Raw genomic sequence first — 26,446 nt, forward strand, 5'->3', positions numbered from 1 at the left:
ATTAAATCCACACCACTCACTTAAGAAAGTGGCTATTATTCTAAAAGCAAGCAAACAAAGAAGCCATATACCCACATCACAGGCAGCAAATGTTATAGATTCCTTGGGAATACAGTTGTTGTATTTGAATAACTAGAGATCATATTTAGGGCTCTCACCTGCCTTCTAGCATCCTTAACTGACTCTTCTTCAATTTCTTTTTCACTGCCCAAAGAAACCCATGGTTTAGAGACAGGTGGTTGGTAAACATACAGATCTTCAGGGAGTTCTTTATATTCATCTTGTTCTTCTGATACTTCCGGAGGCTAGAGTAAAATAAAAGGCATCCTTAAAAAATGCCCCAAAGCTGGGCCCTGGTGGCTCATGCCTGTAATCCTGTCTACTCAGGAGGCTGAGACCTGAGGATCGCAGTTCGAAACCATAAAAGTCAATGATCTCTGAAGTCCATGAGACTTTTATCTCCAATTAACCCACCAGAAAGTCAGAAGTGGCGCTGTAGCTCAAGTGGTAGAGCTCTAGCATTGGGCTGAAAAGCTCAGGGACAACGACCAGGCTCAGAGTGCAAGCCCCACGACCAACCATAATAAAATAAAATAAACAAGTGGAGCCTGAACTGCACAGTGACAGTGAAACTGTCAAAAATATTTTAAATATGGTAAAATATTCATTTTGGGTGGTGATTGTGTATGCATTTGTTATATGACTCTGCACTTTTCTATGCATTTAAAATATTTTACCATAATAAAAATGAAAAGAGACTGAAGCTAAAACGAAAACTGAAAGACACTGTTTATAAAGCAATGTACTTATTATCTGATTTATGTAACCCCTCTGTACATCATCTTTATAATAAATAAATACATAAATGAAAACTGAAGGCAGAAAAATCTTGAGGTTATAACCACATTTTTATTATAAAAATATAACTGGCTGGGGGTGGTGGCTCACGCCGATAATCCTGCTACTTAGGGGGCCGAAATCTGAGTATTGGAGTTCAAAAGCTAGCCAAGGCAAGAAAGTGTGTTGAGACTTTTTTCCAATAAGGTACTCAGAAAAAGCTGGAAATGGGGCTGTGATTCAAGTGGTAGAGTGCTAGCCTTGATCCCAAAGAGACTCAAGAACAGTGCCCAAGCCCTGAGTTCACAGGACCAGCAAAACAAAAACAAAAACAAATACAGCTGAAGGCAGGTGTTGGTGGCTTACACACACCTCCAACTGAGATGGCATCCTCTAGAAATAACTAAAGCACAAACAGAGCTAAGGTCCTGGCTCAATTGATAAAAGTATCTCCCTAGAAAGCACAGGACTCAGAATAAGATTGAAAATATTCAAGTAAAATAACAGACTATTTCTGATTAGAAATTGTTAAGGGGGAGGGAAGTATTGACAGGAGAATAAAATAAAAGAGTAATAGAGAGTGTGAATATGATAAAGGAATAATGTATATGGAAATTTCACAATGAAACCTCTCACTGTACAGTTAATATACAATAATAAAAATACAAATTTAAAACCATTAACTACTTTTCTATGATTTTCTGTTTTTTAATTTGAATTTCATTGTACAGAGGGGTTACAGTTACATAAGTCAGGTAAAGAGTACATTTTTTGGATGGTATTACCTTCTAGTTTTGTGCTTTACTTACATATTAGAATATTCAAATCTCTATGCCTCCCTCAAATGATGTGGCCATAACTCCCAAGTAAATCTTTCTCTATGTTAACCAATGAGGTTGCAAGATCGGTGAATCTTGGTCATGAATTGGGTATTTTTCTCATCCACTTTACTGGAATTAGCCATTTCATTCTCACAACAGCCCTGGAAATAGGCACTATTGGTGCCACCATTTAACTTAACCCAAAGTCACCAAGCTGGCAGGAAGAGCACTGAGGGAAGCACTTTTGGAGAAACAGCGGTCATCTGTATTTGTTGTTTCCTCGCTTACTGGGTCAATGAAGGGCAGAAATAGACAGGGATAATCATATGATTTATAAGAATTGTCTAGAGTTGCTACTTCCTTCCAACAACCAACAATAGCAAGGACTTGGGATTTGCTTACATTTAAGTAGTTTTCTTTGCCCTCTTCAGTTCCAAAAATATAAAAGTTAAGTCCATACTTGAAGTCCTTGTCATAAACAAGTAGAATTTCATCTCCAGGATATTCCTGTGGGAATACAATCAGAACAGAAGGTTACTGCTTGAGGGTCGTTCAGTTTATTCAGCTGCTATCAAAATCTTGGTATTTCTTTCACTCAGTCATAAAAGATAATCATGGTGTTAATTTATGGTTGGTAATTCCAAACTGCAAAATTATTTGATTAATCAAAAAGCTCTTTACAACCACAATGGTTTCAAGGAAATTCATCATGCAGTTTTCTTTCTAACAGGAAGAGGGACCTACATTTTATTTGGTGGTGTGCTCTGTACTATGTTTGGAGACAAGTAAGAACCAAAGGTAGATATTACACAATTAAAGCGGTATGCAGATTCCTATTTTAGTGAGAAGTGCACAAGGATGAGCTTTTCTGAGTGTAGGATAAGGCTTGGCAGTGTTTAAACTTGGCTTTTCACAGACAATCATCAAATATGATTCTAAAGTGAGCTAGGCAAGCTAGCATTTGCTTTAAGTATAAGGAATGCCAGCTTGGAATAAAAAAAAAAAAAACCCTGTGCAACTTGAGTATTATGTTCCAGGAACTTCTTGCGCAAGGCTGTGAAGAGAGAGCCCATTGTACTGACCCGAATAACTTTTTTGACTGGGTGAAAATCTGATACTGCAGCTCTGTTGAGCAAGTCCTCCAGAATAGCTTGCTTTTTGATGAGCTTATAGGGTTCCTCATCTGTGATGTCCTCATCTATTCGGCACTTGAATATTTCCTGGGTCTTGGTAGTTAATACTAATGGATAAATTTCTGGGTGACCTAAGAAAGACAAGGCAGCATTTGGACATTAAATATAATCACTTAAATATTAACTCTGGGAAATAACTATTGTCAGCATTATGATAGTTCTCTTGGTTTAAAACCAAGAGACCAAAGACTTTACATTTATTCTTCTTATATTTGAGGCAAATATAGCTACCACAAAATGAAAAAGGAGACAAAAATCACAATTGCCCATAATGACCTTTAAAAGAGAACTTACATTTATATTTTGCTTTATTTTCTTGTAGTCACTCCATATACATAAGAAATTCTAAATCTTGCTTTTAGTATTTACTGTTACATCACAAGTATCTTACTATGAAATTAATAGATTCTCTAGAATATCATTATATATTAATATGTGTGTACATGCTAGTAACTAGGGCTTGATTAAAGAGATCAACTGGGTGTTGTTACTGAGCTTTTTCCACTCAAGGTTGGCATTTTAAACACGAACTCTAGCACCATTTATAGCTTTTCCTCCTTCCCTCACCTCCCATCCTGCCCCTCCCCCTCCTACTCCTACCTTGGGTCTGAACTCAGGGATTGGGGACTATCTTTGATCCTCTTTGTGCTTCAGGCTAGCAGCTCTAGCACTTAAGCCACAGCACCACTCCTGTTGTCTTTTTTTTGCAGGGGGGGGGAGTAGTTTATTGGTAATGAGAATCTCATGGACTTTTCTGCCTGGGCTGGTTTCAAACCCCTATCCTCAAATCTCAGCCTCCTGAGTAGCTAGGATTATAGGTGTGAGGCACTGGTGCCCAACTAATTTCCAGATTTTTAGTAGTTAATTGGAGATAAGAATCTCTTGGACTTTCCTGCCCAGGTTGGTTTTCAGTGGTGATCTTCACATCTCAGATTCCTGAGTAAATAGGATTACCATTATGAGCCATTAGCACCTCACTTAATATAGTAATATGCCATATGGTCATATTGTAATATTTGAAAAAATACATGATTAATAAATATTGTTATTAGTTTAATTCTGTAGCATAATTTTAAACCATTCTTAGTTGGTGCTCATCTTAAAAATTGTTTCTGATAATTACAAATCTACCAATAAATATCTAGTTTATAAGTTTTTATTACATTTCAAATTATTGGCCTGGCATAGATTTTAAAAGGGAAATGACTGGTCTTTCTAGGTTCTGTTGCTTGCCTCAAGCACCCTACCCTAACTCTTCACCTGCTGCTCTTCTTCCTTCAGGACTGGCTTCCCATCCCACTCAGGAAGCAGGGTCCAGACAGCACAGAGTCCTGCTCACCCACGTGTCAACACAGGCTCCACCTTTGCCATCCCTTGCCCTCCTCTGAAAACCATCCTCTCCCTCCACTCTCATGGGGTCTGTCAACTCTATTCTCCTTTTAACGTTTCTTTTTTTTTTCTTTTTTTCTTTTTTACTTTTTTTATTGTAATTAGTAAAAGGGTTACATGATATTTGCCAGATAGAAGGTGCATTAATTCACATACATTGATACCCTTTCACATGTCTTGGTACCCATTTCCCCCCCCACATCCCCCACCCGTCTTGGTTTTCCCCCCTTCCCTATCAAATTTCAAATATCCAATAACGTTTCTTTTTATAAACTGTTCGCCATCAGCATCCTGATTTGCTCAACAGCTTCCCATGTTGAATAAACCTTTTCTCCATTCACTATTGCCACTTGGCTCTTCACAGTTCCCCCCCCCCTAAACTTCTTATTCTTCGTTCTTCCCATTTTAAAATCACGTCTTAGTGGAATCCCCTTTCCTCTTTGGCTCACCAGCTGCAGGACTCCTCAGTAGAGAAGGGAAGAAAGGCAGGAGGTCCGTACATCTTTCTGGGGCCAGTTCCCAATATCAGCAAGCTCCAGTTTTTTTTTTATCCTTATTACTGCTAGGTTCTTCCCAGACAGACTTTTCATCTATGCTAGAACTTTCGCCCTCTGTCGCAGGGCGTTAGGTAATTTGTGGATGAATAACTCTATGTATAACACTGGTGGCACATTCAAGTATGTGCTAAAATTGCAATCAGTTGGTATAATCCCTTATAATCATTTGGCATTCAAGTTACTCATGAAGTAGAGACAAGTCTATGTCTCCTTCCTAATAGGACTACAATAACACTGTGAAACACTTGGTGATCAGAAACGTGCAGTGGTAATTTAAGTGATATGGAATACATACATATGGAAAGTTCTGTGGCTTTGCCTTAATAATCCACTAGGTGGAACTGTGAGACTTTGTCTGTGCCAGAAGGTAGTAGATAAACACAGGTGTTCAGAAGAAACTCTCAGAAATGGAACAAGTTTTCTTTCTTTCTTTCTTTCTTTCTTTTTTTTTTACATTGTACTGCTTGTAGTTATTTCAACCCCCATCCCCCGCCATGTCACTGTTTTTGATTTCTGTACTCTTTGTCTGGACATAAATGTATCTGATCTGGGGAAAGCAAAGGGAAGCAAAGAAATGGTGGGACAAAGGGACAGTGATGCTCACCAGATACTATGCTGGGAATGAACTTTCCAGCTTGGGGGAGAAGGGTGTCAGGAAGGAAGGAAGTGGGAGAAAGTGAGGGAAGGGCTAACTGTTCAAAAAGCAGTGTACCCAGAAGTTTAAGAAGAAACGTACTCACTACCTTATGTATGTAATTGTAATCCCTATGTATATCACCCTGAAAGTAAAATTAAGTAAATTTACTTAATGTACTCATTACCTGACTTCTGTAACTATAACCCTTCTATATGTCACCTTTAGAATAAAATTTAAATTAAAGCTATCAGAAACCCATCAGCCATCCTAGAAAATGGAATACAATGATAAACATTGCATTCCGATAGCTGATCTCACTAAACAAACATATGATTCAAGTTTTTTTTCCCCACACAAATGATCCCTCTGGAAAACAGTTCTGTGTAGTGTTTATATAGTATTTGACATTCTTTTATATGCATGTTAGTGCTTTTTTTTTAATGTGCTGGTTCTAAAGTTGAATTCAGGACCTGGGTACTGTTCTTGAACTTTTTTGTTTAAGGCTAATAGGCTACTACTTGATCCACAAACCCACTTCCAGCCTTTTTGATGGTTAGAGACAAGGGTCTTATGGACTTTCCTGCCTGTGTTTGCCCCAAACCTGGATCCTCAGATCTCCGCTTCCTGAGGATTACAGGCATGAATCACCAACATCTGGCAAAATAGTAATCTTTTCTTGGGGCTGGCAGTCAGTAATAATTGTAGTCAATCAACAGACTATTAAAAACACAAGACATAAAACAGTCAACAACAACAAAACCTCTCTAGTCTAGTACCTTTATGCATATCACCTTCTTATATATAACAATCAGAGATAAGCAAAACCACAGCTTCTGGCACTCTATGGTTAAATTTCATAAGAACTGCTGCTGTTTTGGATATGAAGCACTTGCTGGTGACAGCAGCTCAGGCTAGAGCAAGGAAGTTGTGGTGATTTGAAGTGAGGTGGGCTCATGGAGGCCTGGAGCAGAGAGGGATGTTGGCTGCTCCAGGGAGAGTGAGAAAGATTTTGGAGTAAAGTGGATATGGCTTCAGGGTCTCTTGGAGCTCTTCACCGTCAGAAGTATCTATCAGAGGGCAATATCTGCTAGATATGTGTCAAAATAAACTTTTATCTCTGTTCATGATTTTTCTCTAGTATTTCTTATAGTGGCAGATATGTAACCAACACAACTGCACTTTAACTTCAGAATTATCAGTACTGTGGAAGAGGAAAGCTTCCTGGGGTGGGACTGGAGTATAGCGCTCAGTGCCAGGGAGGGAGCCCCACAAAGATTGGAGAGAATTTTGAATGAATAAAGATTTGCATAAAGATCAGAGAGTGGTTTCCTCATTCTATATGATTGGAAGACAAAATCCTAGCCAGGCACCAGTAGCACATTCCTGTAGTCTTAGCTATTCAGAGATCTGGGGATTATGGTTCAAAGCCAGTGTAGTCAGGGAAGTCCAAGAGAAGCTTACCTCTAATTAACCAGCAAAAAGCTGGAAGTAGAGCTGTGACTAATATGACAGAGTGCTAGCCTTGAGCAAAAAGCCCTAAGGGGATAGGTTCCAGACTCTGAGTTCAAGCCCCAGGACCAGTACAAAGATACAGACAGACAGACAGACAGACAGACACACACACACACACACACATACACACACACACACACACACACACACACACACACACACACACACAATCTTCATGTAAGTGAACTGGGAAAAAAGATTTCCTAAGAAATGTCTTATTGGAATAAGATTGTTTAACTTTTAAAAGAACAGCATTGTCATTTTCACGATGTTGATTCTTCCAATCCAGGAGCATGGGAGGTTTTTCCATTTCCTCAGTTCTGCTTTAATTTCCTTTTTCAGGATTTTAAAGTTTTCATCAAAAAGGTCCTTTACATTCTTAGTGAAGGTAATTCCTAGGTACTTTATTTTCTTTGAGGCTATTGTGAAAGGAGTTGCTTTCCTGATTATTGCCTCGTTCCTCTCACTGTTGGTGTAGAGGAAGGCAGTTGATTTTTGAGGGTTGATTTTATACCCTGCTACCCTTCCAAAGTTTTGAATCAGCTCAAGGAGCTTGGGAGTAGAGTCTATAGGATTCTTTAAATACAGAATCATGTCATCTGCAAAGAGGGAAAGTTTTACTTCCTCTTTCCCTATTTGGATCCCCTTTATGCTTGCTTCTTGCCTTATTGCACTGGCTAGGAATTCTAATACTATGTTAAAGAGGAGTGGAGAGAGTGGGCATCCTTGTCTCATTCCTGATTTTAGAGGGAATGGCTTTAGCTTTTCACCATTAAGTATAATACTAGCTGTGGGTTTGTCATACACAGCCTTTATTATATGGAGGAATATTCCATGGATTCCTAGTTTCTCCAGAGCTTTTAACATAAAGGGGTGTTGGATCTTGTTAAATGCCTTTTCTGCATCTATTGAGACAATCATGTGATTTTTGTCCATGCTCCTGTTGATGTGTTGAATTATATTAATTGATTTGCGTATGTTGAACCAGCTTTGCCTCCCTGTGATGAATCCTATTTGATCATAGTGTATAATTTTTTTGATAAGTTGTTGTAGATGGTTGGCCAGTATTTTGTTGAGAAGTTTTGCATTAATGTTCATCAAAGAAATAGGTCTATAGTTCTCTTTCTTTGATGAATCTCTGTCTGGCTTGGGGATGAGGGTTATACTGGCTTCATAGAATGAGTTTGGCAAAGAGTCTTCATTTTCAATTTTGTTGAAGAGCTTGAGGAGTATTGGTGTGAGCTCTGCTTTGAAGACCTTATAGAATTCAGCTGTGAATCCATCTGGCCCTGGGCTTTACTTAGGTGGAAGGTCTCTTACTAATCTTGCCAAGGGCTATCTACAAATTCAACGCAATACCCACCAATATCCCAATGTCATCCTTTAAAGAAATAGAAGAGGCAATCCAAAATGTCATATGGAATAATAAAAGACCCCATATAGCAAAAATACTTCTTAGCAGAAAGAACAGCACAGGAGGAATTTCTATACCAAACTTTAGACTCTTACAGAGCTATAATTATCAAAACAGCTTGGTACTGGCACAAGAACAGGCTTGAAGACCAATGGAATAGAACTGAGGACCCAGATATTAAACCACAGACCTATGGCCACCTAATCTTTGACAAGGGAGCCAAAAAAATAGAATGGAACAAAGATAGCCTCTTCAACAAGTGGTGCTGGCAGATCTGGTTAAGCACCTACAGAAAACTAAAGTTGGATCCTTCTTTGTCACCCTGCACTAGAATTAACTCCAAATGGATCAAAGACCTCGAGGTAAAAGCCGACTCACTGAAAACTTTACAAGAAGGAATAGGAGATCCACTAGGCCTCCTTGGCACAGGTCGAAACTTTCTTCATAAGGACCAAGAATCACAACAAATCAGAGAAAGGCTGGATAAGTGGGACTGCATTAAACTGCAGAGTTTTTGTATGGCAAAGGACATAGCTAGTAAACTAATTAGGAAGCCTACAGAGTGGGAGAAGATCTTCACCAACCACACAACGGACAAAGGCCTCATATCTAAAATATATCAACAGCTCAAAAAACTGAATCACTCCAAAACTAATCTCCAAAGTAACAACCATCCCATTAAAAGATGGGCCAAAGACTTAAAGAGAGTCTTCTCTGAAGAAGAAATAAAAATGGCCTATAGACACATGAAGAAATGCTCAACATCTCTGGTCATAAAAGAAATGCAAATCAAAACAACTCTAAGATTCCACCTCACTCCAGTTAGAATGGCCAGGATCAAGAAAACTAATAACAACAGATGCTGGAAGGGATCACTTCTACATTGTTGGTGGGAGTGCAAACTCGTTCAACCACTATGGAAAGCAGTATGGCAGTTCCTCAAGACTAAACATAGAGCTCCCCTATGACCCAGCAATTCCACTACTGGGCATTTACCCAACTATCCAGAAACAAGGACATACTAAATCTACCAGCACAACAGTGTTCACTGCAGCACTATTTACCATAGCAAAGATATGGAGCCAACCTAGATGTCCCTCAGTTGATGAGTAGATCAACAAGATGTAGTATTTGTACACAATGGAATTCTATGCTGCTGTCAGAAAGAATGGCATTGTCCCATTTGTTAGGAAATGGAAAGACTTAGAAAAAATAATATTAAGTGAAGTAAGCCAGACTCAAAGGAACTTAGGCTCAATGGTTTCCCTCATTTGTCATAGTCAGTAGAAACCTTGGGCTCTCCTAGCAGAGATCTGCAGTAGAGCAAAACCTTGATACAAAAGGCCATATAGTATGACGCTAAACGAAAGGATCTCTAGGATACAGAAACATAAGCCATATAATGAGTGATTGTTGTCCATGATGTACTATGTTATCTCTCATCTCTTTTGCTGTCCCTTGGTTATCTCATATTGTTACAGTCTCTCACTTTGTTACCTGATATATCAGATATATTTGTATTTGGTTATTTGAAATTGGATAGGGAAGGGGGGAAAACAAGATGAAGGTTGGGGGTGGGGAGGAGGGAAATGGGGACAAAGACATGTGAAAGGGTATCAATGTATGTGAATTAATGCACCGTCCATCTGGCAAATATCATGTAACCCTTCTATTAATTACAATAAAATATATGGAAAAAAAAGAACAGCATTGCTTGATTGTCTACATTCTGTTTATATTCTTGAAAATGAATCCCTTTCCATGAAAGAGTAGAATCCAGTTACAAAAGATCTTTCAATAAACATAATAGTTATTTAGGGTGCTGCTTGATCCAAGTCTATTTCTCAGTTTGAAATTCTCTTTTCCATTCTTGTTTTATATTTACTACTTAACATTTCTCATTTCATATTCTAAATCATATGATATAATTTTATTTCTGGTAAACTTTGATTTCACATCAATTTTTACTTTATTGCTTCATTACATATTGAAATATTATAAAACTGGAGACAAGTTCTAAGTTATACTTCCACTTACCCAAGCTCTCCATATTTACGGGTTCCTCTTCTTCAGCAACTAGAACATAATCAGATGATATCAATTTACACTTTGAGTCAAATATATAATCTCAATTAGTCATTTACCAGACTTCAAGAGACAAAATATAAATACAAATACACAATAAGGACTCAAGCTATCCTACGAATACTTAAAAAGTGAAAAATCTGAAATATTTTCTTTCTTATAATCATCCCTTCTGGCATATTCATTGTGGCATTCATTACATGGCATTTAATTGATAGTATAATCAAACAAATAAAAAGTGAATCCCCACACATTGAATTTTGAATAGGCTTGATGTTATGAGAGCAAAACTATTATATTCATGAAATATATTCAAGCTTCATTTTCAGTGTAAATAGTCATACCAGGTAAGTTTGCCCTTTTGCCCCGACCTGCTTTTTTTGCTTCATTTCTGGCCTTTTTTGATCGCTTTGATGATTTTGGTGATGCTTTTGGACCCATGGTTCTGATGTAGGCTGCAGAAAGAAAATTCATTGGTTAGTAAATCCTAGTTTGCATTTGCAAATATACCAAGTGCATTATTTAATGAGCATAACAATACATTTCTAGATTTTTGCCCTGGATTAGAGCAACATGCTATTTTGGTACAAATGAGGGTTTTATGACCAAAAGTTTACTGCAATGACTGATAGGATCATGTTCCTGGAACCATTCAGCTGAAGCACAGGATTGTGACCTGCCAAAAGTTCAAGGTTTATAGGCCCTGTTATGGAAGTGTGGCAGAGAAAGCTGCTCCCCCAACTCTTGCTGAAGTTTCCAACCCCAGTGTGGCCTGGCACTGTGCTCCCCAACAGGTGTTCCATCCACAAAGACCAACTTAAAGTCTATCAGCAGATTCAGGATCACAGTATGCATCCATGTACATAGTCTTAAATAGACATAATAATACATTCTGTTTTAGCATGTGGTCACTAAACTGTATTGTCAGATGAAGCCCCTGAAAGTGTTCATTGAAATTGCTGTATGGGCCAGATACAACACTGGCCACATCACCATGATACTGTCAAATGAGAGTGAATTTTTATTATCTCCACTAAATTTGAAAAGTCTAGGCAGCAAGGTTAAAAAAAAGTGTGTGTGAGTGTGTGTGTGAGTGTGTGTGTGAGTGTGTGTGTGTGTGAAGGGGCTGGATATGGGCTTGAACTCAAGGCCTGGGCGCTCTCTTTGAGCTTTTTCATTTAAGGATGATATTCTAGTGCTTGAATCACAGCTCCACTCTGGCTTCTAGGGTAGTAAGTGTCTCATATCTCATGAACCTTCCTGCCCAGGCTGGCTTTGAACTGTGATCCTCAGATCTTGGAATGGGGTTTAGTGGGGAGTGAATAAAAGAGTCTATCCTACAAGCTTTCATGAGATTAATAAACATTTTATTAACATCAGTTCTGCCATCTCATGCTAGCTTCCCTCAACTTAAACTGAATACTATTTCATGACTGTGGGCAGAATATTACAGGTTTTAGTCTTCCTTAGTCCCTTGATTGCAGAATCTTCACTTAAGTACGTGGAGGTCTGTGTGTTTGCCTAGAACTATTTTCCACTTCAGATTTTTAACATTTTGGTTTGTTTTTCAAATGGTAACGATAGCTCCCCATCATGAAGTGCTTTCTATGTGCTGGCCATAGTTCACAGAATCTTAACCACTCTTCGTTATTACTGTTTCATCATCCCTCACTTCACCAGTAGCTAAAAGAGGCCCTATGAGATCAGGTGACTTTGCCAAGTGCAGTGGGCAGTGGGCCGGGCTGTGAACTCTCAGTGTTCCCCCCCCAGCCTCTGCACTGGACTGTCCCTCAGTGTCAACGACAGCTGCTCCATTGCACTAGGACTGAAGTGGCTTAGCAATCATTGGAAAGACATACCTCATGGTTTTGCTTTTGTTCTTCACTCAGTTTTGTGATTCTGATATTTAAAAATGATTACTTTCTGCAATAACTTAGTCATATCTTTTGAGACTAAACTGTCTCTAACCTACTTCCTAGACTTATTGTAATCTCAAATCTTGGGCTTAGTCATTTTTGTAGAAAGATAACTCATCAGTGTATCCTTCATTTTTAGATCTAGCTGCTTTTGGCCTACAATACTCAAAAACGTTGATACAGTCCAGCCTTCACACACACATATGCACACACGCATGCACACACACATGTGGGCATGCATCCACACACACGTCCACACCACTACTTATTGCACATATACTTACTAAATGAATAGTATGCACAAGATGCTATCCTGGGTGTTTAGCAATAGAGCAGTAAACAAAATATACATTTTTAAAACGTGCATGCTTGACATAGGTTATATGGTACAAATAGGAAATGGTAAACAAAACAACAAAAAGTAGCTAGTACTAGATAATGGTAGCTGCTTGGGAAAATAAAGTAGGAAAGGAAGAGGATTTGTAAGAGTGGGATGTTCTGATTTTACAATCAATGGCCACAAAAAGCATTGCTAAGTGCCACTGGAGCAAAGGCAAGAGAACAGAGGAAGCCAGAAATGCAGACACCCCAGGAGTCGATTATTTCCAGGCAGAGGAAATAGGAAAGTGGAAAGTTTCAAGGGTCAGAGTATGTCTGGCTTATTTAATAAAGCAGAAGCTTATGAGGACTGAAGCAGAATGAAATGAGGTAGAGCAAAGTTAGTCACAATGGTGGTGAGGGTATATAAGCCAGCTTTGTTGCAATAACAAATGACCACAAATTTTAATGACATAAAATAAGATCTAAAAAAAAATCTCAATTCTGGAAATTGAATTTAGAGCTTATGCTTCCTAGTCAAGCACTCTACTGCTTGCGTCAGGCCCCTTTGTCCAACAACACCCATTTATTTCTTCTCATTTTTTCTTCATACTCTGGGATTCAGAGGCTGAAGGAGCAGTTCCTGACAGACACATGCCACTTTTTTTTTCTAATCCTGGGGCTTGAGCTCCAGGCCTGAGCACTGTCCTTAGGCTTTCCTCAAAGCTAGTGCTCTACCACTTGAGCCACAGCACCACTTCCAGTTTTTTCTGTGTATGTGGTACCGAGGAATTGAATCCGGGTCTTTGTGCATGCTAGGCAAGCACTCTACCACTAGGCCAAAGGAACTTTTTGAAGACTCCTAAGTATTCTTTGTGACAGAAGCACAGTGTCCCTCTGCTCATATTCCATTAGCCAAACAAGTTACATGATCGTTTTAATAATGGAGGAGGAATATTCTGCCAGCATGGCAGTGGTGGGACTTACAATACATCATATTGGACTTAAGGTCTATTATAATAGGTCATGAGCAAAGGCTGTAGCTTTCTTGCTGAATGAGGTGGAAAGCTACTAGATGGCTTTGATGAGAGGGGTTACTTTTTCCAGCCCTACTTCCCTTTTAATATGGCTGCTATGTTGAGAAAAAAACGTTTTCAGGGTAAGTGCTTGAAGAGAACCCAGTTTGGAGACAACTGCTATGGAAGAAATGATGAAAGCCTAGATCAGGAAGGTGACAATGAGATAGAAAAAGTTTGGATGCTGGGCATATTTTAAGCAGAAACAGTAGGATTTGCCAATGATGTAGGGTTAGAGAGAAAGGAAGAAGCCAGGAGTGACTTCAGTGAGTTTTGCCTAACTTTGAGGGACTGAAAATAGAATCGTCATTGGTTGACAGGATAGCTCCAAGTGTAGTGCATATGAAAGGGAACATCAAGGGTGGCTCATGGTTTCGGGGAGTTTGGCCTAGTGGTAGAGTGCTTGCCTAACATGCACAAAGACCCAGGTTCGATTCCTCAGTACCATATACAGAGAGAAATCCAGAAGTAGTGCTGTGGCTCAAGTGGTAGATCTCTAGCCTTGAGAAAGCTCAAGGACAGTGCTCAGGCCCGGAGCCCAAGGCCAGGACAGGCAAAAAAAAAAACCCCAAAGAGTGGCTCACACCTGTAATCCTAGCCACAGTTGTGGTCCTAGTTACTCAGGATATTGACACCTGGAAGATCAATGTTTAAATCCAGCATGTGTAGAAAAGTCCACAAGAATCTATCTCCAAAATGCTTGACTGGAGATAATAGCTCAAGTAGCAGAGCATCGGCTTCTAGCAAGACCATGAATTCAAGCTCCTTTATTGGAACACAAAAAGATGAATTAATTTTGTCCTAAAATTATTGAACATTTTTCATGACCTTTTGATAACCAAATAGGAAAAAAGTATAATGTAGCATAGTCACTGTGTAAAATAGAAAATTAATGTTACAATTTTTTACAGTAAGCCAGGCTATAATTTTAAAAAAAAATCCTTAAGATTTATGTGTGTGAGTGCATATGTGCATGCCAATCCTGGGGCTTGAAATTAAGAACCTGGGCATTGTCCCTGAGCTTTCTTGCTTAAGGTTAGTGTTTTACCACGTGAGCCAGTCCTACTTTTGGCATTTTTGGTGATTAACTGGAGAAAAGAGTCTTCTACTTTCTTGCCATGGTTGGCTTTGAATCTTGATCTTCAGGTCTCCTGAGGATCCTCAGTAGGCAGGATTTCAGGCATGGGCCATCAACACTCAGCTACAGTCCTTATCATAACCTGAAGTCATCTCTCTAATACTTTAGCCCACATTTATCTTTGACTCCTCTGCACTGGTGAATAACCAGGACGGTGTCATTTTCATATTCATTTATGGTCCTTCCTGTGTGCTGGAGAATGTCAGAAGTTCTTCGATTGTCGTTAATTGATCTAATTTCAGTTTTTCTAGTTGTTATTTTTTGTCTTCCTGGATAGGCTGGAAGCTTTCACAGCATTGTGAGAGTCTATTTGCTTTATCAATTTTAATTATTTTTGCACTCCTCACGGCAACTAGCACATCTATTGAGGCCACCAAATGCCCTGGAATAAGTGAATAATGTGCTGGGACTATAGCTAGAGGGCAGAGAGCTTTCGCAGCTCGGGCAAAGGCCCTGGGTTTGATTGGCAGAACCAGAAGGAGAAAAAAGTGAATATTTGATATTTTTTTCCCTCCCACGCCTCCTTTCCAATTCAGAGCTGCCCTTACCTGATTTGCTAAAGTGAAAGAAAAGAAGCTTTTCAGCAGTACCCTGGAGGAAGGCTCTTTCGAGAGCTGGAGATTTGAGTTTTGAGACGCCTCTCAACAAAACCCTGGAGCAAAAGATCTGCAGATCTTGCCTAGGGTGTTGCTAGGACACATCCGTTGCTAGGAGAAAAGAGGTCACGCCCCTGCTGAGATTGACAAAGGATCCCTACCAATACGGTGTCTTCTCCTCAACTGTCTCTTTCAAGGCAAGCTTTTGATTGGTTGTCTTGGTGTGACGCCATCAACGTAAACTCCAGAAAGTCTGCTGTTTTCTGCTCAAGGAAGTGGCTTAGCATTTTATGTGCAAATGTTAAGTTCGCTGGCAAACATTAGTCTGCAATCCATGTCTCGCCAAAAGGAGAACCCTGCTGGGATGCCTTCTCTAGGAGCGTGGTGGGGGAGGAGAGGGACCTGGAGTACCAGTTGGCCAACTGGCTGAGCTGGGAAACTACCTTAAATTCATGTATGAAGAAATTGTATTCGTATGGGTTCCGGAACTGCTAATGAGTTACATTTTCCTCTAGGTAAAATAACTTTTGGATAAAAGTAAAGGTCTCAGGGGGAAAAGTTGTTGAATCCCTGAGTGATTTAGAGACTGTCATTATGGGTTTTTATGGGATTGAAGCAACGATCTCTGAATGGTTTTTCTTCCTTTCCTTTAAAAAAATAATTGTAACTACCTAATTTGCAAACTGGCAGGATTTAATAAAGCAATGCAATTGTCTTATGATTTCTAAATTTTTACATTCAAATGAAAAGAGATTTGCAGATCACACACACACACACACACACACACACACACACACACACACACGCCTTAATCCTAAGTGGAGATATGATTTGACACAGTATATATAGAAAGATCATACTGATTTCAGATTTCCAAAGGATTTCTGTTTGTCCATTCAAATAAACTTTGCCATTGAAATTATAGGGGTAAGGACAGACCTAGAAGTCAGGTCTAGACTTAGCACAATTCTCCTAAGCTCTTTTGTTTTCTGATTCTGGAAGATTAGTTTTTTCCTGGGTTCAGTCATGAGTCTTCTTTTCTCGTCCTTTCTGTTCAGCTTCAAAGACCCCCTTTAAATACATTCATGACTTTTACTTCTGTATTCTAAGCCTAATGTATCTCTTAAACCCCAGATGTACACTTCCACTAGCTATTGCACTTTTCTACCTACCTGTATGTTCATCATTCCTGGTGTTGAATAGTTACTAAATAATGAGTATATTGGACACCACAGCAGAAAGTCAACTTACTATCTTATTTTCAGATATTTTGGAAGAATCTTCCAGAACCTTTTTCATCATTTTCCACTATTTCTATCAGTTGACAAAGTTAGAAAATTGAGTCATCTGACAGGCTGGATCTGTAAATAAAGCTTTAGCTATATTGGAAGAGAGCAATTAGGATAATTCTCAAAAACAAAGAAGACTCTCAAATCAACTCTGGAATACATTGAACAGTGAAGTGAAAAGAAAGGTATTCTTACTATTTGTGCAGATAATAGTTTGAATCTCTTGAGGACTAAGAAGGATAGAGTCTCTACTTGCCTCTAGATTTGCTTTGCCTTTCCAAAGAGGAGGCTAGGGTCCTTGTAGGTCCAGTGTAGGAGCAGAGGAAGAAACCAAAGTCTCCTTTCTCTTCAACAGGAACAGCTGATGATAAGAGAACCACCGTGTGCCAGTGATTACTATGGTATCAGCAGGCATCAAGTGAAAACCAGTTCTTTATTTTTAGTGATATTTTTAATGTATTCATTCATTCATTCATTCATTCATTCATATTCTGCTGATCCTGGAACTTGAACTTGAGATTTGGGTGCTGTCCCTGAGCTTTTGTGCTCAAGGCTAGTGCCATTTTGTACCCTGAAGCTCAAATCTCAACCTCCTGAGTAGCTAGGATGACAGCCACAGACTACCATTTCTGGCCTTGTAAATGCTTTTAAAGGAAAAATCCTAAATGTTTCAGTTTCTGAGTAGCTGGCATCAAATTATTAAACTCTGAATCTCCAGTGAGTGTGATAATGCTTTCTTCAGAACAAGCAAGATCAATAGTGTGTTGGTAAATATGGGTATTCCTCATGAAGTGCTGAAAAACTCTGTAGTGGATTGTAGATAGTACATGTTTCATGGTTAGCTCTATTATTACCATGACAGAGAGAGGGGGGAGAGGGAGAGAGGAAGAAGAACAGAGAAAGAGAGGGAGAGGGGGGGAGGAAGGGGAGAGAGAGAGGGAGAAGAACAGAAAGAGGGAGAGGGGGAGGGGGAGAGGGAGGGAGAGAGGGAAAGGTGGACAGAGGAAGAGAGGGCGAGGGGTAGCCGGAAACACAAAGAAAGGGAGAGAGAAAGGAAGAGAGGGAGGGAGAGAAGGAGAAAGGGGGAGAGGGAGAGAGACAGAGGGAGAGGGACAGATGGAGAGAGGAACAGATAGAGAGGGACAGATGGACAGAGATAGAGAGAGTGAGAGTGAGACAGACAGATGGAGAGCAAGAGAGATGGATAGATGGATGAAAAGAGAGAAACAACCAGATGGATGAGAGAGTGAAAGAATGAGACAGACAGATGGACAAGAAAGAGAGACAGACAGATGAACAGGAGAGTGAGAGAGAGACAGATGGACAGATGGACAGACAAGAGAGAGCAAGTGACAGAAAGACAGATGAGAGAGAGAGAGAGAGCAAGAGAGGGAGAGAGATGGACAGATGGACAGATGAGAGAGAGCTAGAGAGAGAGACTGGCAGATGGATGGACAGATGGATAGACAGATACACATGGACAGATGGATAGACATATGAACAGATGGATAGGCAGATGAATGGATGGACAGAGAGAGATGAGAGAGACAGACAAAAAGAGAGACAAGAGATGAGAGGAAGAGACAGAGACAAGAGAGAGATGAGAGAGAGATAAAGAGGAGAGATAGACAAGAGCAACAGACAAATGAGAGACAGACAGACCGATGGATGGACAGAGAGACAGATGAACAGACAGATGGACAGACAGACGGATGGGTAGATGGACAGATGGATGGACAGACAGCGAGAGATGAAATGAGAGAGAAGACAGAGGAGAAAGAGAGAAGGAGAGGGAGAGTGAGAGAGAGAGAGACAGAGAGAGAGAGAGAGAGACAGAGAGAGAGAGACAGAGAGAGAGGAGGGCAGAATGCACTCTGCACTCCCAGTTACTTCCTTCTTTCTATGCATCTCTCCTTCTTAAAGTCTGTGCTACCTTTCAATGGTCTATTGAGATATTGCATAACTCATCAGGTTATTGTGGTGACTGCTGTAGGCAAGTGTGACATATCATAAATACCTACATACTTAAACATGCCTAAATATAGAAAAGTGTAATAGGACTATACTATAAAAGATAAAATACAGTGCATTGTACAGAGTGCTTACCATGAATAGCTCTTGCAAGCCAAGAAGTTTCTTTGAGTGAGCCCGTGAGAGGTGAGCGGTGAAAGCTGAAGGCAGGACTGCAGCTGGTGTGGATTGTACAAGCATTGCACACTTAAGCTGCAGTAAATAAATCATGATATTACATTAGCAAATACAGATAACTGGACTTGTCAATGCTGTACAATGCCTATCAGTTCAAGATTTGTTCAGTCAGGGAAATTCAAGTGATCAGACTTGCCCATTTCCCATGGTAAATAAATCTACTGTCACCAAAATCTCTGTAGAGAAAAACAGAGAAAAGGAGAGGGTCTATATTTAAGAAATGAAAGTGTTAAAGTGATAGAGCCTTTTGCATTCATGTGGGATGGGCAAGATTATTTCTGAAGGAGAAAAGGTGGTTTTGTTAGGTGTTTGTGAGAGTTACTTTGGATAAAAATCTAATCATTATGTTTGTGCGCTCTCTCTCTCTCTTTCTCTCTCTCTCTCTCTCTCTCTCTCTCTCTCTCTCTCTCTCTCTCTCTCTGTTGTATGTGTGTTTGATACTAAGAAAAATATTGGGAGAGTAGAATAGCTTTGGTATTTTGAGTGTAAATCATACTAATGCCAATGTGGAAAAAAATCAAATACAACCTATCACTCAATATTAGAAAATCACCTAAAACAAAGTTTGATAAAATGATCATTGTATCAAATGATTCAAAGAATTTTTCTTTAATAATAAATTCATTTTCAATACTGTGTCTACTGAGTATCACCCTTGCCCCACCATTTCTGTGCTCCCCTTTTTCCTTCCCCCAAGCAGATAAACTTACACACAAGACAAAAGATACAGAAATCAAAGACAGTGATAAAGGAGAAAAAAAGGCAAAATAATAAAACCTCTTGTTTTCATTTCTTGGAGTTCATTTCAATAAACACCATTTTATATGATCATATGCCCATGGCTATTGAGCCTTTCAGATCCTTTCCTAAGAATATCCTCCTCTGGTCTCACTGTGTGAATATTTAGAGCCCTGTTTAATTTATTATGTCCAAGAGTAATTTTTTCTCTTTGACTATTCATTGTGTTTACTTGTAGATTTATAGGCACATTCTAATTACCACAGAAGAGGAAAACAATGCAACTTATATTTCTTTGCCTTACTTTGTTTTATATTTCTGGCTTACTTGTTTAATCTAATTTTTTCAAGTCTTTCCATTTCTTTATGAATGGTACAATATTCTTTCTGATGAAGGCATAACGTTCCACTGTGTGTATACACCACATTTTCTTGATTCAGTCATTTACTGAGGGCCATCTGGGTTGATTCCATCTAAGCTATATGGTGAACAATTTTGCACTGGTGGCTTTAGTGTGGCCTGATATGTGGTCATTTGGGCAAATGCCCAGATGTGGAATTGTGGGGTCACAGAGAAGGTCTATGCTTAGTCTTTTGAAGACCTCCATATTTCTTTTTTCCTTTTTCTTTTTGTTGGTTGTGGGGCTTGGACTCTGGAGTCTCACAGGACGTTAGTGTCCAGGCTGGCCTCAGATCTCAGCCTTCTAGGATTCCAGGCATGAGCCACTGCGCCTGGCCATACTTCTTTCCAAAGTAATTGAACACATTTACAATCCCACCAATAGTGTACTAGAATTCCCGTTTAGCCACATTCCCACCTGCAGTTGTTACTGTTAGTTTTCTTGATAATGGCCATTCTAACCGGGTGAGGTGGAATCTCAGTGTGGTTTTGAGTTGCATTTCTTTTATGGCCAGAGATGTTGAACATTTGTTTATGTGTGTATTAGTCATTCTTACTTCTTCTAAGAAGTTTCTTTAAATCTTTAGCTTATTTATTGACTGGGTTGCTTTTGCTTTGAGAGCTTATGTGGGGGAGGGTAACTTTTTGAGCACTAAGTATATTTTAGATATGAGGTTCTTGTCTGATGCATAGCTATTCTGTGGGTTTTCTAGTTATCTTGTTAGCTATGTCCTTTGCCATGCAGAAACTCTTCAGTTTGATACAATATTATTTATGCATTTCTTTGATTTGTTGTGCTTCTGGATTTTTTTTTTGTCAGTCATGGGGCTTGAACGCTGGGCTTGGACACTGTCCCTGAGCCCTGTAGCTCAAGGTTACTACCCTACCCCTTAAGCCACTTCTGGTTTTCTGGTGATTATTTGGAGATAAGTGTCTCATGGACTTTAGTACCTGGGCTGGCTTTGAACCACAATCCTCCAATCTCCAATCTCTATTATTTCAGCTACTCCTCCTGAGTAGCTAGGATAATAGACATGAGCCACTGTGTCTAGCTCAATGATTCTGGATCTTTACTGAGGAAGTTTTGACCAATGCATAGGAGCCCTAGAATTTCCCTTACCCCTTCCTGTAATATTTTCATGATATCAAAACTCCAGAGAAGCTGAGTCAATTAACCAGTAATCTCACTATATTGAAGGTTAAGGTTAATTTTCTCCTTCAACATTATCTTGATATCTTTGTCAAAAACGAATACTCCTGGATACATGTGTAGGCGTCTATTTCTGGGCTTTATTCCATTGTTTGTATAGGTTCTATTGGTCTGTTCACTAGCATAGAATTGTTTTGTTTATATAGCTTCATAAGAAGTTAATATCAGTTAGGGAAAAATCATCCAGTCTTGTCCTTACTCAAAAAAAATGTGCTGGGCTGCAAGTGTGGCTCCAGTGGGAGTGTACCAGCTACTAACAAGCTAATCATTTCAGTGGTCCCTGAGTTCCACTCCAAGTATTTGATTAAAAAAAAATCACATGAGGGGTTGGGGTGGGGAAATGGGGACAAAAACATGAGAAGAGGTAAAAATGTTTGTGAAGTAATGCACCTTCCATCTGCTGAATATAATGTAACCCTGTAACCCTTCTATTAATTTCAATAAAAAAGAAAAAAATCCCATGCATTTCCATATGAATTTTAGAGTCAGTTTGTTAATTTATTTTTTCATATATTTTTTATTGTTACATTATATTTACCAGATAGAAGGTGCATTACTTCACAAACATTGATACCCTTTCTCATGTTTTGGTCCCCATTTCCCTCCCTCACTTCCTCCCCTCATCTTGTTTCCCCCCTTCCCTATCATATTTCAAATAACTAAATAAACATATATACAATATATCAGATAACAAGGTAAAATATTGTAACAATATGAGATAACCCAGGATAGCAAAAGAGATGAGAAATAACATAGTATATTAAGGACAACAATCACTCATTATATGGCTTTTGTTTCTATTTCTTTTTTTGTTTTTTTTTCCATATATTTTTATTGTAATTAATAGAAGGGTTACATTATATTCACCAGATAGAAGGTGCATTACTTCACATACATTGATACCCTTTCTCATGTCTTAGTCCTCATTTCCCTCCCCCCACCACCGCCCCTCATCTTGTTTGCCCCCTTCCCTATCCGATTTAAAATAACCAAAAATGCGTATATACAAAATATCAGATAACAAAGTGAAATACTGTAACAATATAAGATAACCAAGGGACAGCAAAAGAGATGAGAGATAACATAGTACATTAAGGACAACAATCACTCATTATATGGCTTTTGTTTCTATATCCTGGAGGTCCTTTCATTTAGCATCATACTATATGGCCTTACGTATCTAAGTTTTGTTCTATTGTAGATCTCTGCTGGAAGAGCCCAAGGTTTCTACTGATTATGACAATTGATGTAAACCACTGAGCCTATGTTCCTTTGAGTCTGGCTTTCTTCACTTAATATGATTCTTTCTAAGTCTTTCCATTTCCTAACAAATGGGGTGATGTCGTTCTTTCTGATGGCAGCATAGAATTCCATTGTGTACAAGTCTTGTTGATCCACTCATCAACTTTGCTATGGTAAATAGTACTGCAATGAACATCGTTGTGCTAGTGGATTTAGTATGTTCTTGTTTCTGGACAATTGGGTAAATGCCAAGTAGTGGAATTGCTGGGTCATAGGGGAGCTCTATGTTTAGTCTTTTGAGGAACTGCCATACTGCTTTCCACAGTGGTTGAACGAGTTTGCACGAGTTTGTTAATTTCTACAAAACATTGTGCTAGAAATTTTACTCTGATTAGAGTCAGTCTATAAATGAACTTGGCAAACACTGATATTCTAACAATATGGAACCTTGCTAGAGCACGAACCCAGCTGGTCCTGTTCTTAATTTATATCTTCCTCAAAATACCCAATATCCACTAGTACATAAAATATTCCAGGCATATTCCAGGGGCTGGCGGCTCACACCTGTAGTCCTCGCTATTCAGGAGGCTAAGATCTGAGGATTGCAGTTTGAATTTCCTGAGACTCCAATTAGCCCCCCCCCAAATAGAAGTGGAGCTGTGGCTCGAGTGTCAGCCTTGAGCAAAATAGCTCAGGGACAGCATCCATCCCCAAGACTGAAAGGAGAAAAAAAAAAAAGAAGGAAATAGAGCTGTGTAGAAACAACTAGTTTTCTCTAGATCAGTTAGTGGGGAATAGGAGATAATTCAGAACTGACTGAAAGCCCAGCACTCCTCACTCACCAGTTTATATAACTTTACCTATAGCTAGGATTAGAGATGGCCGTAACTTATACCTATAAATCTCTCCAAAATCCATTCTTTCTAAAGAACAAATGTTTCAAACTCACACCATCGTGGTTCGAGGAAGAAGACAGTGTTTGTTCACTTGTGTGGAGCATAGGAACACTTGCAATTAAATTATATTTTTCAAATTGCACTTGAGAATAGCGTGCTCCAGTGATATCCCTTTGGGTATCTGTCTTGCCTGTAACACTTGGGATTCCGTATAATGAACACCATAGAATGTACTCATCGCAAGAAAAGACAATTCCATTTATAAATTAGCCGCAGACGGATCAAGGAACTGAAGAAAAGTATTGAAACAGGTCTAACAGTTCTCGATCTAACTTATGCAGTACCAATGCGAAGACATTGATATTTACAAATTGACTTATGGGCCCCAAAGGGGGGGGGAACCCCAAAGGCCATCAAATTAAACAAATTCAGAAAGATGAAGCTGGGCACTGGTGGCTCAAACGTGTAATCCCAGCTACATAAGAGGCTGAGGCCTGAGGTTTGAAGCCAGCGTGTGCATAAAAGTCCTAAGATTGTTATCTCTAATTAATCAGCAAAAGAATACGGAAGTGGAGCCGTGGCAAGTAGACCCCCAATCTTGAGCAAAACAAAACAAAAAAACAAACCTCCGGGGCAGCTCAAGGCCCTGAGTTCAAGAACCGAGAATGGGGACACACACACACACACACACACACACACACACACACACACACACACACACACACACATTCACTCTCTCGTTCAGACTGATATTAATTAAAGTGCCAGTTCATTCCCGGTATGAAATAGGCTAATATTGATTGATTGACTGATTGATTTTGTGGGTCACGAGGCTGCAGTTCAGGCTCTAGGCACTGTTCCTGAGCCTGAGCCACATTTCCACTTCTGGTTTTCTGATTAATTGGGGATAAGAGTCTCGTGGACTTTCCTGCCGGGGCTGGCTTTGAACCTTGATCCTCGGATCTCAGCCCCCTGAATAGTTAGGATTACAGGCGTGAGCCACCAGCACCGACTAAGATTTAACTTTTAAGAGGCGTTTATCAAGGAAGAGGTATTTCTACGCCCGTGGCGTTCCCAGGGCTCAGATGAGAGACGTCTAGTGGACCGCGGACTCCTTCCCCGCGGTTGTCTGAAACAGAGACTGGGGGATGGAGGTGTGGGTGGGAACAGGTGGCGGTGTCAGCGCCCGGGGGCACAGCCGTGCTGGGCAGACAGCCTCATGCGCCCGCCTCACCTGTCCAGCCCCGAGGCGGCCGCGCGGGGGCGGGGCCGGGAGCCCGAGCGGTGGGGAGGGTTGGGGTGGAGGGGGGGGGGGGAGAGGGGGAGGTGGGGGATGCCCGGCTCCTGTCGAACAAGAGCTGGCTGAGCCGCGCGGGACCGGAGCCTCGATCCGACGCCGAGAAGCCAGGCCGCCTCCCCGCCGGACGCCCCCTCCGCGCCCAGCCGCAGGTGAGCCACTCCCGGCGCCGCCCGCAGGCATCAGGTGTCGTGGGAGCCGGGGCCCCCGCGGCGCTCAGGGCGGGACTACGGTGTCACCAGCCTGGGGTGACACCGAGCGGACGGGTGGGCCCCCCCCCTTCGGACGTCGGCGCCATGGAGGGCGCGCAGGTGGGAGCCGGGTGCGAGATGCATCTGGTCGGCACGGCCCCTGGTCCGCCACCCGCCAAAGGTCAGTAGCGGCGATGGTGGGCCGGCCACCCCGATTAGCTCAGGGCTGGAGCGACTGCGAGCCGGGGCCTCCGTCCCTCCGCCCCGCCCCGGCTCTACCGTCCCGACGCGCGCTGGGGGCCAGGAAAGCCACCCACTGCCCCGAGTCTGCGCCCTGGGAGTCGCGGGCCTACGGAAGGGTCTTGATGTTGCTTGGCCCGAGGCTGGCCACTCGGATGGCCCGCTCCTTGGAGGTGTTGGGGTGGGGTGCGCAGGGAGACGGTCAGGAAGCCCCAGACAGCAAATCACTCCAGGCGCAGAGCTGGAGGGCGCAGGCCCAGAGGCCTGCAGACACCGGCATCCACCACCGGCCCACACAGGAAGAGTAGGCTCCGCACACAAAGTCTGATGGCGTTAGGAAAGTGTCTGCTGGAAGAAAACGAGTTGCTTTGGCTTGTCAACGACTGCGAGCCTGTGCCGTTTACCAAGACCACCTGACAATCTTTAATGTTCCACCGCTGCCCTCTGTGAAGAGCTCACCCGTGGGTGTGCGTTCTAAGAGCTCGATTAACATGGCAGATAGGTGACTTCTGAGGGGCTCTGCGCCCATCCTGCCTTTCCCCGGCCCCTGGATGGATGGATGTGAAGAATAGCTGGCAAAAATCTTTCAGTTGTTGGGGGTTCAGAAAGGCTTTCGCAAATGCCTGCAGCAAGTAGTCAATCCTGAATGAAATGAACTTGTTTCAGAATTACATGGTGGTACTGAATAAATTAACCGTGGTTGGCTCATTGTCTCTTTGTTGCTCTGGGCTACTGTTACGCTGTGTGGCTACTTTGTTTAAAGTTTAATTTCCTCTGTTTCAGAATGTAAAGGGTGTAATGTAACCTCAAAGCGGTAGCTCACAAATTTTATCAACTTCATTATAATGTTGGTGTTGATAATGCAATTATTATAAACATACATTGCTTTAGATCCCATGGATAAACTCATGTAAATGATGGCTAAAATAGTTACCTTTTGGAAGAAGAAACTAAGATAGTTTTGAGTAAATATCCTGAAGCATGAATAAGGTTTTTTTTTCCTCTCCTTATGATTTTGCACAATTTTGACAGGCATTTTTGAATACCAAAACAGATAGATTCTAACATAATTATTTAATTTTGAATGCACAGTAATGTTATATGGAATATCTCATAATGTTGTATGCTTTATTTACTCAGCAATATCATTATTAATCTTTTAATTAACCAAGCATTTAAAACTTTCCCCATGACTAGTTTTATAGCCAATATTTACTTTCAGGAATGTTAAGTTTGCTAACAGTATT

General features: G+C 40.6%; 1 protein-coding gene across 1 annotated transcript in view; it reads right to left on the reverse strand.

Moving 5' to 3' along the window:
- The window catches only part of Dnai3 (dynein axonemal intermediate chain 3), a 61,898-nt gene extending 46,317 nt beyond the window's left edge, over nt 1-15,581 (reverse strand). Inside the window, exons 1-6 of the mRNA XM_090334503.1 lie at nt 15,442-15,581; nt 10,790-10,900; nt 10,398-10,436; nt 2,741-2,922; nt 2,061-2,165; nt 159-305 (exon numbers count right to left, since the gene is read on the reverse strand). Coding sequence (XP_090190629.1) covers nt 159-305; nt 2,061-2,165; nt 2,741-2,922; nt 10,398-10,436; nt 10,790-10,886 — 570 coding nt within the window. The 5' untranslated portion in view covers nt 10,887-10,900; nt 15,442-15,581. The remainder of the gene's footprint in view (nt 1-158; nt 306-2,060; nt 2,166-2,740; nt 2,923-10,397; nt 10,437-10,789; nt 10,901-15,441) is intronic.
- Between the last annotated feature and the right edge of the window lie 10,865 nt (nt 15,582-26,446).

Source organism: Megascapheus bottae, chromosome 6 (assembly GCF_031878675.1).
Source record: "Megascapheus bottae isolate mThoBot1 chromosome 6, mThoBot2.hap1, whole genome shotgun sequence".
In the NCBI taxonomy this organism is placed as follows: Eukaryota; Metazoa; Chordata; class Mammalia; order Rodentia; family Geomyidae; genus Megascapheus; species Megascapheus bottae.